We start from the raw sequence: 15368 nt of genomic DNA on the forward strand, positions 1-15368 counted from the left end.
GCGAGGGAGGGAGGGAGCGAGGGGCGGGGACGGCGCTCGGGGAGGGGATGTAGGAGGGGCCGCGGGGCTTCGCGACCCCCCGTCGAGGGCCAGCCCCTGGCCGGGCCGAGCCCGGTGCGCTGCGGGCGCCGCGCCCTAGCCAGCTGCGCTAGCCGATCGCCGCCCGCTCCCCCGAGGCCTTGGCGCCGCCGCCAGGGCGCGGGGCAGACAAAGGAGGCAGACAAAGGCGGGCGCAGCCCCGCGGCCGCGTGGGCACCGGGCGAGGCTCGCCCTCTCCTCCCGGTGCGTAAGAGCCACCTTAGCGCGGCCCGGGGGCGCGTGGGACGGGTGGGGCACCGGGCAGCGGTGGCGCTTCTGGAGCTGCCCGGCAGGGGAGCGGGCGACAAAGGGCAGCGGCGGGGTGTCCCTCGAGGTCCCCTCTCCCTCCCAACAATAGGTCCAGGCTGCGCGCTCAGCTGCAGCAGCGTCTGACGGGACAGGAGCCGGCAGGGTCCCCAAAAGGATTATTCCGCCTAGGCTGTCAAATGGGACGGAAGAAATGCCCGCGGCGGGGAAGGCGGGACAGACAGCCGGAGCGGCCTTTGTAGCCTAAGAAAGTGCGCGGAGTGGGGGAGGTTCTCAGAGAAGTCCTTTTACCAAGAGGGTGTGCATGAGAATCTCAAAGTGATCGGACTTCACCCGGGTACCGATGGCACACCTATACCCCCTTTCCCTGTAGGGAAGGAGAGACACACCCCCCCAACCTACACACGCACACACACAGAGGAGAGAGAGAGAGAGAGAGAGAGAGAGAGAGAGAGAGAGAGAGAGAGAGAGAGAGAGAGAGAGAGAGAGAGAGAGAGAGAGAATAAGAATCTGCTTCTCTCTAGCCGGTCTTGCGCGCTACTCATTCGGGACAAAGCCAGCCCTCTGGGCGGCTCATCCATCACCGCGCGGGGCGCCGTGTTCTGCCGACCCTGGGAGTCCGAGAATGCTGGGTTACTGGTCCCACGGCCCTCATAACTCACAACCGGGTCAATAGGGCCGCCGGCATTGCAAAGATCAAAGAGTAGTGGGGCGGACCCGGCACGTGGGAAGCGGGAAAGGCTTCCATTTCCAGTGTGACAAATTGTGGCTTAGATGCTTAGGAGCGCGGCTCGACATCAGGCAAGATGCCTGTGTTCCTCCTCCAGTGCCAAACCTTGGGCAAATTATCTAACTTCTTCGAGCGCGTCATTGTAGGGAACTCGGGGATTAAGGATTAATGACCGTGGTCTGTGTAAGAAAAATGTTCTGAACCTCCCAGCCCACAAGAGAGGCTCCGGGGAAATTAATCCATTGTCATGTGCCCACATGACCATGGTGGGCACAGAAAGGCTTGACGAGAAGACTGGGTGCTTACTAGCTGGAAGGTTCAAACCACTGCTCCTATTGAACACAGCTTCGTTATGACTCCGGAGCTTTCGAGAATGGACGGCACTAGAGTAAAAAGCAAAGCAGTCTAGTTCCTAGCACCCACAAGGCAGCCCATAATCACCCTCAATACCAGTTCCAGAGGATCTGATGCCCTCTTCTGGCCTCCCTCTTCAGACACACATGAGGTGCGTAGACAGTCATGCAAGCAAACATACATAGAAACAAATAAATCTTAAATATTTATTTATTATGTATACAATGTTCTGTCTGTGTGTATGTCTGCAGGCCAGAAGAGGGCACCAGACCCCATTACAGATGGTTGTGAGCCACCATGTGGTTGCTGGGAATTGAATTCAGGACCTTTGGAAGAGCAGGCAATGCTCTTAACCACTGAGCCATCTCTCCAGCCCCACAAATAAATCTTAAAACAAAACAAAAGTTCTGGGCTTACAGTGCATACTTTAATTCCAGCCCTCAGAAGGCAGGGGTAGATCACTGTGAGTTTAAGACTAGCCTGGTCTATACAGTGAGTTCCAGGACAGCAGGTGTAGAGGTATCTTGTCCCAAAAAACAAACAAGCAGTTTGGCACAGAAGTTAAGAGCACTGACTAATCTTCCAGAGGTTCTGAGTTCAATTCCCAGCAGCCACATTGGTGGTTCACAACCACTTGTAATAAGATCTGATGCCTTTTTCTGGCATTGTATTCATAATATATAAATCTTTTAAAAAAATAGGGAGAGGGACTGGAGAGATGGCTCAGTGGTTAAGAGCACTGCCTGCTCTTCCAAAGGTCCTGAGTTCAATTCCCAGCAACCACATGGTGGCTCACAACCATCTGTAATTCTATCTATCTATCTATCTATCTATCTATCTATCTATCTATCTATCTATCTATCTATCTATCTATTTTGCATACAGTATTCTCAGTACTCTGCCTGCATGTCTGCCTGCAGGCTAGAAGAGGGCACCAGATCTCATTACAGATGGTTGTGAGCCACCATGTCGTTGCTGGGAATTGAACTCAGGACCTTTGGAAGAGCAGGCAATGCTCTTAACCACTGAGCCATCTCTCCAGCCCCCATCTGTAATTCTTTTAAAAAAAAAAGACGGAAATCAAGAACTGAATTTATTTAAAAAAAATAGGGAGAGAAGAAAGGAACTATAGCAGAGAAGCTACTACATTTAATCTTAAAAAAATAAAAATAATGTGTGTGTGTGTGTAATATCACAGCCTAGAGAAATCTTGTAAATATTATGCTTAGCCAAGCAAGCCAGATATAAGATGATACAGAGGTTCAACTGCATTTTTGTTTGCTTGGTTTTTGTTCTGTTTTTCAAGTCAGAGTTTCTCTGTTTATCCCTGGCTGCCCTGGAAGGGAACTCACTTTGTTGACCAGGTTGACCTTGAACTCAGAGATCCACCTGCCTCTGCTTCCCCAATGCTAGGATTAAAGGCCTGCAATACTAACACCTGATGCAAATTTCTTTGTATTTTAAGCGTTTTAGTTTTTGCCTGTATGTATGTTGTGCACCGTGCACCATGTGAATGTAGCTCCCATGGGGCCAGAATAGGGTCTTGGATCCCCTGGAACTATAGTTACAGATAGACAGATAGTTGTAAGCCACCAAGAGGATGCTTGGAACCAATCGGGGATCTTTTGCAAGAGCAACAAGTGCTCTTAACTGTTGAGCATCTTTCTGGTCCCTCTTTTTTTTTTTTAATTAACATTTATTATTTGTTAGATTATTTAGTTTTAGCTTATGTGCATTGGTGTTTTTTCTGCATATATATCTGTGTGAAGTAATAGACAGTGGTGAGTCCCCATGTGGGTACTGGGAGTTGAACCCAGGTCCTCTGGAAGAGCAGCCAGTGCTCTTAAGCGCTGAGCCATCCTCACCAGCCCCTATTATTATTATTTGTGTATCCAAATATTTGTGGCACCATGCATGTGTCAAGGTCAGAGGACAGCTTTCTGGAGTTGATTTTCTCTTTCCACCTGTATGTCCCAGCTTGTTGGCCTGACTTGTTGCTTATTGTTTTGATTGGTGAGAATGTTCTGGAATAAGGTAGTGGCTGATGGCCCAATTCTGTAACTGTCCTAAAATCTGCCGAAGTATATACAAAAAATGCAAACTTTATAATTTATGGATTATTTTACAGTGAAGTAGTTATTCATTAGCCGGGTAGGGTAGTGGTGGTGCACCCCTTTAATACCTGCTCTCAGGAGACAGAGGCAGGTGGATCTCTGTGAGTTTGAGGCCAGCCTGGTCTACAGAGTGAGTTCCAGGACAGCCAAGGATACACAGAGAAATCCTGTCTCAAAAAACAAACAAAACAAAACAAAAAGTTATTTATTAAAAAGTGGTAACTGAGCTGGCCCAGAATGGTGGCCTCAGAGAGGGCCCATAGGACACACAGTAGGGCATACAGTGTCTCTGCGTTTCTCTGAATGGAAGTTGCTACAATAAACCTTTCTAGTCACTGTGACAAGAAACCTGAAGAACTAACTTAAGGGAGGTAGCATTCATTGATTGACGTTTGCTGAGGGCTCGGGGCGTCATCAGGAAGGGCAGAGGTGAGTAGTCCACATGATGGAAGCTGAGACGCTCTTTCCACACCCAGGCCCATGGAATAATGCCATCTACATTCAGATGTGGACCTTTCTTGCCTTCTAGAAATACCCTCCTTATCCAGGTATACTTCTTCCTTTTCTTTCTTTTCTTCTTCTTCTTCTTCTTCTTCTTCTTCTTCTTCTTCTTCTTCTTCTTCTTCTTCTTCTTCTTCTTCTTCTTCTTCTTCTTCTTCTTCTTTCTTCCTCCTCCCCCTTCTTCTTCTCTTCCTCCTTCTCCTCCTCCTTCTCCTTCTCCTCCTTCTCTCCTCCTTCTTTTCCAGACAGGTGTATCTGTCTAATTACCCTAGCTGTCCTGTAACTCTCTCTGTAGACTAGGCAGGGCTTGAACTCACAGAACCTACCTCTCTGCCTCCCAAGTGCTGGGATTAAAGGCGTGCACCACCACTGCCGGGCGGATCCAGGTCCTTCTAAAGCTAGCCTCACAGCCCATTGAAGTGTAATGATATTTCATTTGTATTTTAATAATTTGTATTGCCTGAAGATCAGAGAGTAAAACAGCCACACTGGTCAGCCATACAGACCAGGCAGTGGTGGCACACACTTATAATCTCAGTAGCTATGCTAATTAGCTATAGAGACCGGGAGGTGGTGGTACATGCCTTTAATCCCAGCCTTAGAGAGGAATATAAAACAGGAAGAGACAGCACCCAACTCAGTCTCATTCTGAGGATTCCTGGAAGCAGAATCGCCTTTTCAGTCTGAGGTAGAGGTAAGAGCCAGTGGCTGGCTGACCTTTGCTTTTCAACCCTCAGGTTGAACCCCAATATCTGTCTCTGGGTTTTATTAATCATACTACATGGTGGTGTGGTTGGCCCCTGTCACCAGCCAGCACATCCACGGAGGGATTGGTGTGTGTGGGCTATGTTCTAACTGAAAGGGTTGGACATTGTCTTCTGTCACTGCCCTGAGGTGGAAGCTTTTGGAAGCTTTGGTGTGGGTCAGAGGTCAGCAGTGGGTCCTAGGATCTGGGATAGTTGTATACATCAGGCCCTGCTCCAGAAAGCCAAGTGAGGTTGAAAGGATTGTCTACTGGTCACTACTTCTCATCTTTTTTTTGTTGTTGTTTTTTTGAGACAGGGTTTCTCTGTGGCTTTGGAGCCTGTCCTGGAAGCCTGTAGACCAGAGTGTCCTCGGACTCACAGAGATCCGCCTGCCTCTGCCTCCTGAGTGCTGGGATTAAAGGCGTGCGCCACTACAGCCTGGCAGTACTTCTCATCTTTATGAATCTCATTGCCGTGGGGATCTGTGTCCACCTCCCTGCAGAGAGCACCCAAGAGGCCCGTCTGTTGCCTTGAGAAAAGGAAATGAGGAAGGGAGGATACTAAGGATAGAGAAGTTATCTTTTGTTTTGAGTTCCAGTTTGTCTTAGGCTGGCCTTGAACTCACTCTGTAGCTGAAGTTAACTTTGAACTTCTGACCTCCCTGCCTCTGCCTGAGTGATGAGATTACAGGTGTGTTCTGTTGTGGCGCCCAGGTTATGAGATGCTGGGGCCAAACTGAGGGTTTCATGCATGTTAGGCATGCATTCTATCAATTTAGCTACATCCCAGCCTCAAGGCGTTGTTTTGAAAAGCAAGATGATTTATCTTTATCCAGTGTGGTCCTTCTGAGGGTTTAAGTAGTCTGTGTAGGGTTTTTGTTTTGAGACGGAGTTTCACTGCCTTGCTTTGGCTGGCCTGGAACTCTCCACGTAGTAGACCAGGCTGTCCTCAGATTCAGAGTTATTCTTTTCTCCGCCTTACCAGTGCTGTGATTTAAGGTCTGTGTCCCGTGCCTGATGGTGTGTGTATATCTTTTCTATTTGTTAATCTTCATTTTTATTTATTGTGTTTGTGCATGCATGCGTATGTGTGTCTGTTTGTGGACCAGAGGACGACTGGGTGCGAGTGGGCTCTCTTTCACCATGTGGTCCCTGGGGGTTGAACTCAGGTTGTTAGGCTCCCCACTCCTGTGTGGATCTTATCATCGTCACATGGCCACTATGTAACCATTTATGCATTTTGTACTTATATAGAATTTTGTTTTATTTTGAGCTGGAGAGGTGGTTGAGAGCATTTGTTGCTCTTGCAGAGGTCCTGGGTCTGATTCCAAGCATGAATGTGATGACTCAGAACCATCCATAACTCCAGTACCAGGGAGTCAGAGGAGGGTACTCTTCGTGACTTCTGCCGGCATGGGGCACATGTGTGGTGCACATACATACAAGTAGGCAAAACATTCATACACGTAAAATAAAAAAGTCCAATAAGCAGAACTATATCTTATTTATTTTGGAGAAAGACTGTGTCACTCTGGCTGATTTGAACTTTGTGGCAATCTTCCAGCCTCCTGAGTGCTAGGATTCACAGTGTATGCCACCATGTCCAGATAACCCTTTGAGTTTGGCTCTAAAGTTTCCCATTTCAAAGATGAGCAAGCTGAGGCTGGAAGAAGAAAAGTCTCTCCTGGCTGGATGAGCACCAGGTGGTGGAGAGAAGCAAGTGGACACACAAGTGGGCTCCTGGAGGAGCAGCCCACAGTCTGGCCTTGCTGGCATCAGAGGTCTTAGCTTCTTCTTTCTAAGGAAGCTGGGGCACAGCTCAGGTGACTGGGCAGGAGCCCTCACGATCATATCTTCCTCCACCTTCCTTTTAGCTGTTCACTGAACATGTACGTGTTCTTAGAGAACCTGAGCTGCCCAGGCGCTGGGTGAGGTGTTAAACTTAAAAAAAAAGAAGCAGACAGACCAGACTAGGTCCTTTCTCCCAGTAGACCAGGAAGCTGGGGGAGCACCAGAGTGTCCTGGGACTGCCACCAGGCTGTGTGTGGTTGATTCCCTTTTCTCTCTCCCTGTCCCATGTGTTTGTTTGCTGGGAACCTGAGACACTTGGGAAAGATGTGGATCCTTTATTAATTACTTTATTTTGTACATTTATTTATTCATTGTGTGTGTGTGTGTCTGAGAGAGAGAGAGAGAGAGAGAGAGAGAGAGAGAGAGAGAGAGAGAGAGAGAGGCACAGTAGCATGCCTACACTTGCAGGAGTCGGTTTTCTCCTTCCACCGCCCCACCATGTGGGTCCTGGGAATCGAACTCAGGTTGTCAGGACTGGGTGGCAAGCCCCTTTACCTGCTAGGCCATCTCGCCTGCCCAGATGACACTTTTGTGATCGATCCCCTCTGTGGACAGGACATTGGCTAGAGAAGCATGTTGCGAGTCTGCACACTTCCATGACAAGTGTTTGCTCAGCGTACCCTGAGAAGCCTCTGGCACATCAGTGGAGGCCTAGTCTTCGCAGGGCTGGTGCTCACACGTTTTTCTTATTGTATTTTATTTTTTTTGTCTAACTTATCTGTTTCCATTTCTGTATCTCTTGGAAGTGATTTTCCCTCTGTCCCCATTGAGGGCCCCCAGGGACCTGCTCTAGTTGGCAAACACATACACACTTTCTTTTATCCTTGGCATGTGACTTTCCTTCCCAACCCCCCATTACTAGTGTCCTTACGGTGAAAAACATGCAAATAACGTTGAAAAAACAGGCTCCTACCGAATGGGGATTAAAAAACAATAACTTATTCCATAATGCAATCTCATCCTCCAGTCATCCATCACGCTGGTATGACTAAGATGAAAGAAAACCCAGGCACTGCATGGTTGCAGGCAGAGGTCCCCAGCTGGTTCCAAGCTATGCCTCATACTCTCCCCACCCCCCACCCACCTCAGTGATAAAAACGCTTCAGAAGCCTGGGGGGGTGGGGTGGATAAAGGAGGATTCTGGCATTCTCCAACCTGCCCTGATGAAAATCTCACTGCACTCAGCTCTACAAAGCAGTGAGTTGGCCAGTCAGCTCTGAGGAAAGGGCTCTGTGGGACACGGAGCCATGTGAGCAGAGTTGCTGTGCCCACTGACAGGTGTATCCATCCCTAAAGCCAAACCAGCCATTCCATGGTTAAGCACTGACCTGTTACAGAATTCAGGCACTCTCCGATGGCAGTTCCCACATTTTCTTGGGCATACAAGTTCCCCAGGGAGCTTGTTAAAGAGCAGAACACCGCTCTAAGCCTGCCCTGGTCAGGCGAGTCAGGGCAGCTGGGCAGCCAGGGTTTAATAGGGTCCCCGGGGGCTGAGATACAGACTTTTTAGGCCTGCATTTTGAGAGCTGCTTTGCTCATATTTTGGGTTAATCCTACCCCTGGCCTGCTATTTATCCCTTCCCGCGAGGAAGATGTAAATACAGGTTTGAAAGCTTCTGGGAAGGAGGATGCAGGGATGTGTTAAAGCAATATTCTCTATGGAGACAGACTGAGACACGCTTATACCCCTGGAGGGTAGAGGCCAAGGCAGTGGTTCTCAACCTTTTTAATGCTGTGACCCTTTAATACAGTTCCTCACGTTGTGGTGACCCCCCCACCATAAAATTATTTTTGTTGCTACTTTATAACTGTAATTTTGCTACTGTTATGAATCTTTTTTTTTTTTTTGGTTTTTCGAGACAGGGTTTCTCTGTGGTTTTGGAACCTGTCCTGGAACTAGCTGTTGTAGACCAGGCTGGTCTTGAACTCACAGAGATCCGCCTGCCTCTGCCTCCCGAGTGCTGGGATTAAAGGCGTGCGCCACCACCACCCGGCTTACTGTTATGAATCTTAATGTAAATATATGAAATGCAAGATATCGGATACGGGATCTCTCTGAAAGGGTCATCCAGACCACTTCTTAACCTCAGGTTTCCTATCTGTTAATAGAAGGCTGTGAGTTAAATGGGCTGCTTTAGATCTATAGAGTGGGGATGTAAAGGCAGCATTTAGCTCCTAGGGCTAATGAAGGAATTAATATAAATCAGTTTGGGAAGGTAGAGTGATGGCTTAGTGGTTGGGAGCACTGGCTGCTCTTCCAGAGGACAAGGAAGGAGTGTTGGGTGTGGGGTTCAATTTGCAGCACCTGTATAGCAGTTCACAGCCATCCATCCATAGCTCCAGTTCCAGGAGTCTGACGCCCTCTTTTGGCTTTCACCAGCACCAAGTACTCACTTAGTGTCCAGACATACATGCAGACAAAACACCCACGCACATTAAATAGATGGAAATCAGGGTTTGTTACATAAAATGGTTCCATATTATGAATGTAATTCTCATACTACTAAAATGATCTGAGGCCCTTTGGGCTCTTCTGGAATTCAGTGCGTGCCCTCTGCAGGTAGAACCCTGGAACAGCACGACTGCCCGCCCTGTCAGATAGCTGCGTGACGCGAGACAAGTCTTCAATAGGCTCCTCGGCAGAAAGAAGACAGGCAGGAATCCACACCCTTTCTGAGGATTCAGCGAGTCAACCTACGGACACCCTGCCCAGGCGCCTAGCACTCGGCTGCTGCTTCCATAGGTCAGCTATTGTGAAGCAACCTTGGGACATTTCATTCTTTAGGGAGGTCAAGCCCCAAGAGCACTTCGATTCCGGGTGGGGGTGGAGCGTCTCGGGTGCATCTCGGACCTCCCCTGTCCCCGCCCCCAAGCCTGCGGATTCGCTTTCGGTTGGGCAGGCTGAGACTCCCGGGACGCTGACTCTGAACTAGCAGCAGATGTCGCTGCCCTCCCTTGGTCCCCAGCTGTGCTTTGCAGCTGGCTCTCACTTGCAGCTACATAAGGGAAATGCCCGGGAGGGGGAAACACAGCGATCCTGTGTAGAGGCCGCCGAAATCTCTTTATAGCTCCCACCTGAAGTCCAAAGGCGGCTTAGCTTACTCTCCTGAGATCCCTGTCGCTCAGGCGGGTCTCCGCCCCTAAGCCCCGCCCCCGAGACTGCTCCACCTTTCCCATCAGGGTGAGGCTCGGATTGGACAGTTTCGGGGTGGGCGTCACCGATGGCAGCGCTGGTTCCACGGGAGCATCGCTGTGGTTACTGAGGCCGGGGGATACTGAGGGACCTGCGGAGGGTCCCGGCCGGTGGCTTCTGTCGCCTGAGCAAAGTTTCGAACCTGAGGCCGAAGCCCGAGCCGACGATCGGAGAGGAGCGCGGAGAGGGCGGGATTTCCGCCGGGAGGGATCCGGCCGCTCAGGGGGTGGGGCTTCCCCGATCGGGCTGCGTTTCCCGCGTGCGGGGCGGGGTGCCGTGGGTCCCTGCTGACACCCTCCGCGCCCTCCCCCAGGCGGCCAAGGATGACCACGCTCACGCGCCAAGACCTCAACTTTGGCCAAGGTAGGGATCTGGGGCCTGCAGGGCTTTGAGGTGGGGGCGGTCCTGGCTGGATCCCTGCTCATCAACTGTGTCTCCTCCACAGTGGTGGCCGACGTGCTCTCCGAGTTTCTAGAGGTGGCCGTGCACCTGATCCTCTATGTGCGCGAGGTCTACCCAGTGGGCATCTTCCAGAAGCGCAAGAAGTACAACGTGCCTGTTCAGGTGAGTCCCGGTGCCCGGCTGGATTTAAAAACCTTTATTCTACCTACAAGCTCCCTCACTCCCCAACGGAGGCTGATAGCGGACAGCCTCCTGCCTTTTACCGCCACCAAGCTTTTCCCGTCCTGACCTCAGATGGGATCCTCTGTTTAGGGACCCTGGATAAGAACTATTCCAAGCTTGTGGTTTTTTTTTTTTGTTTTGTTTTGTTTTTTCGAGACAGGGTTTCTCTGTAGCTTTGGAGCCTGTCCTGGAACTAGCTCTGTAGACCAGGCTGGTCTCGAACTCACAGAGATCCGCCTGCCTCTGCCTCCCGAGTGCTGGGATTGAAGGCGTGCGCCACCACCGCCCGGCCCCAAGCTTGTGTTTTAAAGGGGTTTCCGAGGCTGGGAACCGTGGCATGGGCAGAGCATTCCCACAGTGCCCAATACCTTTCTCTCCTCATTCTCCCTAAACTCGAAAGATTATTTGTTTTTTTTGTTTTTGTTTTTTTTTTTTGGTTTTTCGAGACAGGGTTTCTCTGTAGCTTTGGAGCCTGTCCTGGAGCTAGCTCTTGTAGACCAGGCTGGTCTCGAACTCACAGAGATCCGCCTGCCTCTGCCTCCCGAGTGCTGGATTAAAGGCGTGCGCCACCACCGCCCGGCGAAAGATTATTTTAAAAATTATTTATTATTGTTTATTTGAGATGGTGGTCTGACTGTGTAGGCATGGCTGGTGTGGACTTACACTATGTAGATCAGACTGGCCCCGAATGCATGGAAATCCTCCTGCCTCTGCCTCCTGAGTGCTGTGAACAAAGGCGTCAGCCACCATGCCTAGCTTTGTATTTTTTTTAAGATTTGTATTGTGTGTGTATGTACATGTGTCTATGTCTGCGTGTTTGTATGTAGGGGTGCCCACTGAGGCTAGAAGAGGGCATGGGAGCCCTTGGCATCTGTAAGATGCCTAAGGTGGGTAGTGGGGATCTGACTCAGGTATTTGAGTGGAAAGGGCTGTTAACTGCTGAGTTATCTCTTTAGCCCCCCCCCTTCCCCTTTTTTTTTTTTAAATCCAGATCTCACATAGCCTAGCCTGGGCTCAGAGCTGTTAGGAACCTAGGGCAGGCCTAGAATTCCTGATCCTCCTGCAGCCGCCTCCTGAGTCATGTGATTACCAGGGAACATTACCAAGCTTCCTGTTTTTTGTTTTGTTTTCCAAGACAGGGTTTCTCAGTATGACCGTGGCTGTCCTGGAACTCTCTATGGAGACCAGGCTAGGCTTGAACTCAGAGATCTGCCTGCCTGCTGAATGCTGGGGTTAAAGATGTACGCCACCCTACTTGGTTCCTGGGTTTAACTTTGAAAGGTGAAAGAGTGGACGGCTATCTCTCTCCCAAGAGCCTTTGCCATTGCAATCACTCAGTCAACCTGAGACTCATGACCTCTGACCTCTGGGAAGTGGCAAAAGACGTACAGCTACCAGAAGGTGTAGAAGAAGGTGCTACCGGGCACCTTCTGGGCACTAGGAGTTTCTTATCAATCTTCACCTTTATTAGATCTTCCCAGATGACATCATTAAGTTCAGAGATGTTAAGTCATTTGCCTGTGGCTACACAGCTCTTCCCCCTTCAACCCTCCCAGGTAGGGTTTATCTGTATAGCCCTTGCTCAGGCTGGCCTCAACTCAGAGATCCGCCTGCCTCTGCCTCCCCGAGTGTTGGTATTAAAGGCACATGTCACCATGCCTGACCATATGCAGTTTTTGTTTTGTTTTTCAAGACAGGGTTTCTCTCTGTGTAGCCCTGACTGTCCTTGAACTTTGTAGACCGGGCTGACTTCAAACTTGGGAGAGCCACCTGCCTCTGTTTCTCAAGTGCTGGGATTAAAGGCGTGCGCCACCACCACCTGGGTCTATACAGCTTCTTAATGTTAATGTCAAATGCTAGTGCTGAGATGGAGTGCCTGTCTTTGTCTCTCCAGGGATAAATCTATCCACAGTTCTTACCACCATGATGGTGAGTTTGGTCTCTCAGGCAGGGAGACCTTGGGAATGGCTGTTGTTTGTTCAGAACCCAGCAAGTGTGTGTGTGTGTTGGTGGTGGTGTTTCCCCCACTCATCAACAGCCTTGTGGGGTTGTATGCAGATGTCCTGTCACCCGGAGCTGAACCAGTACATTCAGGACACGCTTCACTGCGTCAAACCGCTGCTCGAGAAGGTGAGGGGGCCCCAGGTCCTAAGGGACATTCCATACCTCTTTGCTTCTGGGCTGACTCTGTGGGGAGTGCTCGTATCTCTTAACAACCAAAAGCTTCCACACACCCCCCCCCCCCCAGCTAGCAACAGGTTCCAGGGCATGTAGGTCACATCTGGAATGGGCCAGATCTGGGTGGGCCTGCCCTGGGTGATCCTGGGTGCCCTGGTCCTTCTCATGTCCCCATGGCCTGCCCCATCCCTGCATTCCTGTTCCCTATTCTCTCTGGACTGGCCACCCTTGGGTTTTTTTCTATTCTATCTTGTCCTGGTTTAAGACTTACTGGGGAACGTTCATGGGAGCCAGGCATCTCCTACGGAACTATAGCATTCATGTCTTGGGAGCCAACCTGCACTTCTGGCTTGCTGGATTCCCAGGCAGCTTCAGCCAGTGCCCTGTCCCACCTCTCCCTGGGCCCTGTGCATAGCGCTGGAGCAGGGGTTCTTGTGCTTACAGAACGATGTGGAGAAGGTCGTGGTGGTGATTTTGGATAAAGAACACCGTCCGGTGGAGAAGTTTGTCTTTGAGATCACTCAGCCGCCCTTGCTATCCATCAGGTGAGTTGTCATCCTCCTCCCTCGGCTGGCTGCTGCAGTCTCTCACCGGGATCCCTCTACCAGCTCCACATGACCCTAGTAAAGACCCTGAGATGGCAATACATACTGTTAGCACCTGAGACATGCTGGCCACAGTGCAGAGGTGACAGGGTCAGTCTGTGCCATCCCTGAGGTATCCCAAGGGAGCGGAGTGGTGATTGTTAGTCCCTAGCCTTACTGTGTAGATAGAAAAACCAAGGTCCTGAGAGGTGACCTGTGTGGTGTCACCTGGTGATTGTAAAGCCAAGGACTCTGGTTGCCATGGTTTCTATAGTAGCTACTCAACTACTTGCTCTCTGTGCCTAGGTAGGGGTAGTGGAATCAGGATCCAGCCTGTCCTGTGGCTAGGCAGCCTCCAACAAGCACTTTCTCCTCCTGTCTTGGGGTCCTGAAAGTATGCAGGGGCTTGAGCTGTGCCCTGGGTGTCTTCTAGCTAGCTGAATATTAGAACTGCCTAAAGGGACCCCTGCACCCTGCCTCCATTCTGTCAGGGGTGGGGCTTGGACTGGCTCTCTCAGGCACCAAAGGTATTTGGCCCAGTCTGCTTCCAGAGTGCACTGTGTGCTGGGGGTGGCGGAGGAGCACGGTAGAATGGGAGACCTCCTTTCCCATTCCCAGTTCAGACTCCCTGCTGTCTCATGTGGAGCAGCTGCTGCGAGCCTTCATCCTGAAGATTAGTGTGTGTGACGCTGTCCTGGATCACAACCCTCCAGGTCTGATGCCCCACTCCCCCACTGTTCCCCTGGTTACCTCGGCATGCTGTGTTCTTCCTAGTTAGCTGCCCTGAGTCACTCTCTTTCCCCGCCCTTCAACACCCGAGAGTCCATCTCTCCAGGACTAACTCTGTATTTCTAGTTCCCGCTGACACTCTCTTTTCCATTGGCTACACTTTACATCTTGTGGGTGGCTCTGCCCAGTCAGTGAGGGAAGAGGGCAGAAGCCTGGTCCCGTGGGATCCCGAGGCTACTTACCTTTGCCCTTGACCAAGCAATCCCTCCCGCAGGCTGCACATTCACAGTCCTTGTGCACACGAGAGAAGCTGCCACTCGAAACATGGAGAAGATACAGGTCATCAAGGTGTGTGTATGCGCACGCATGTGTGTATGTGTACCATTTTCAGCGTGCTGCCTGTGGCTGACACTTGTTTACGGCAGTGCCTGGCATCAAGTGGGCTCCCTTGCACGTTACCCACCTGACCACATCCGTGTGTACCCAAGGGTGAGAAGAACCACAGTGGAGCCAGATGTGAAACAGCTAGCTCACCCTGGCTCTTCTGAACAGAGTTCTCCAGAGAAGGGCCCTTACCCTTCAGCTTCAGAATCATTTAGCAGCACACTGGGAATATAAATTGCTGGGGTTCCCAGTGCCCCCCCCCATGCAGTGTGGGTCCTTGAGGGGAGGGTTAGCTAAGTGAAGACAGACTGAGGTGTGGCCCCTTCTCACTGTCACCGATCCCATCCCTAGGATTTCCCCTGGATCCTGGCAGATGAACAGGACGTCCACATGCACGATCCCCGGCTGATACCCCTAAAAACCATGACATCGGACATCTTAAAGGTGAGCTGTCAGGGATCAGACGATGGAGGAAGCCTCATCTAGGAGACTCAGGGCCCAGAACTAATTCCCGGCTAGCGCGTGTGCTGCCCAAGGTCTGGGGGTTACCCTCTAGTTCCCACCCCTTCCCAAGTCTTGCCAGCAGATACCTCATGGTCCGACCAAAGCCACTTCTCTACTAGATGCAGCTCTATGTGGAAGAACGTGCTCATAAAAACAGCTGAAGGCATGCTTGCCACCTGATGCCCAGCTGCACCACTTGGGGGCCCCAGCCCAGGGCAGTGCTGCAGGGCCCCCGACTCCAAGTGCTCTTATCGCCTTGACATGTGGCTGCCCCTCTGGCTGGGCTGCTCGGTCTTGCTTGCCTTCTTGAGGCAGCCTTCCCCGGAGGCTAGGGAAGAACGCGACGACAGACACCATTTCTCAGCAGCCTCCTGGGGCTCAGCCGGCTAACACTGTCCATCTGAAATACTGTGTTGTGAATTATTGTTAATAAAGGGGCCCCAAGGGCTGACTGTATTGTCATTAACCAAAACAGGAGAAGCGAGTGCAGGGGAAGTGGGGTGCCGGAACCCCACCTGCATGTAAACCCCAA

General features: G+C 50.9%; 1 protein-coding gene across 1 annotated transcript; it reads left to right on the forward strand.

Moving 5' to 3' along the window:
- The first annotated feature begins 9224 nt into the window (after window positions 1–9224).
- On the forward strand, window positions 9225–15284 carry Mad2l2 (mitotic arrest deficient 2 like 2). The gene is made up of 9 exons (XM_075946137.1): window positions 9225–9383; window positions 10147–10196; window positions 10279–10397; window positions 12516–12587; window positions 13080–13180; window positions 13838–13932; window positions 14223–14296; window positions 14684–14776; window positions 14956–15284. Exons 2-9 carry the CDS (start codon window positions 10157–10159, stop codon window positions 14995–14997), a joined length of 636 nt encoding a protein of 211 aa, XP_075802252.1. The 5' UTR covers window positions 9225–9383; window positions 10147–10156; the 3' UTR covers window positions 14998–15284.
- Window positions 15285–15368: the final 84 nt, after the last annotated feature.

This window comes from Microtus pennsylvanicus, chromosome 13 (assembly GCF_037038515.1).
Source record: "Microtus pennsylvanicus isolate mMicPen1 chromosome 13, mMicPen1.hap1, whole genome shotgun sequence".
NCBI lineage: Eukaryota > Metazoa > Chordata > Mammalia > Rodentia > Cricetidae > Microtus > Microtus pennsylvanicus.

Bases quoted from the DNA above. Each gene is read 5' to 3' on its own strand.
- Mad2l2 (XM_075946137.1), top strand. From the start codon at position 10,157: ATGACCACGCTCACGCGCCAAGACCTCAACTTTGGCCAAG. The intron at 14,297-14,683 runs GTGTGTGTATGC...TCCCATCCCTAG, and splicing joins AGAAGATACAGGTCATCAAG to GATTTCCCCTGGATCCTGGC. The intron at 14,777-14,955 runs GTGAGCTGTCAG...CTTCTCTACTAG, and splicing joins TGACATCGGACATCTTAAAG to ATGCAGCTCTATGTGGAAGA.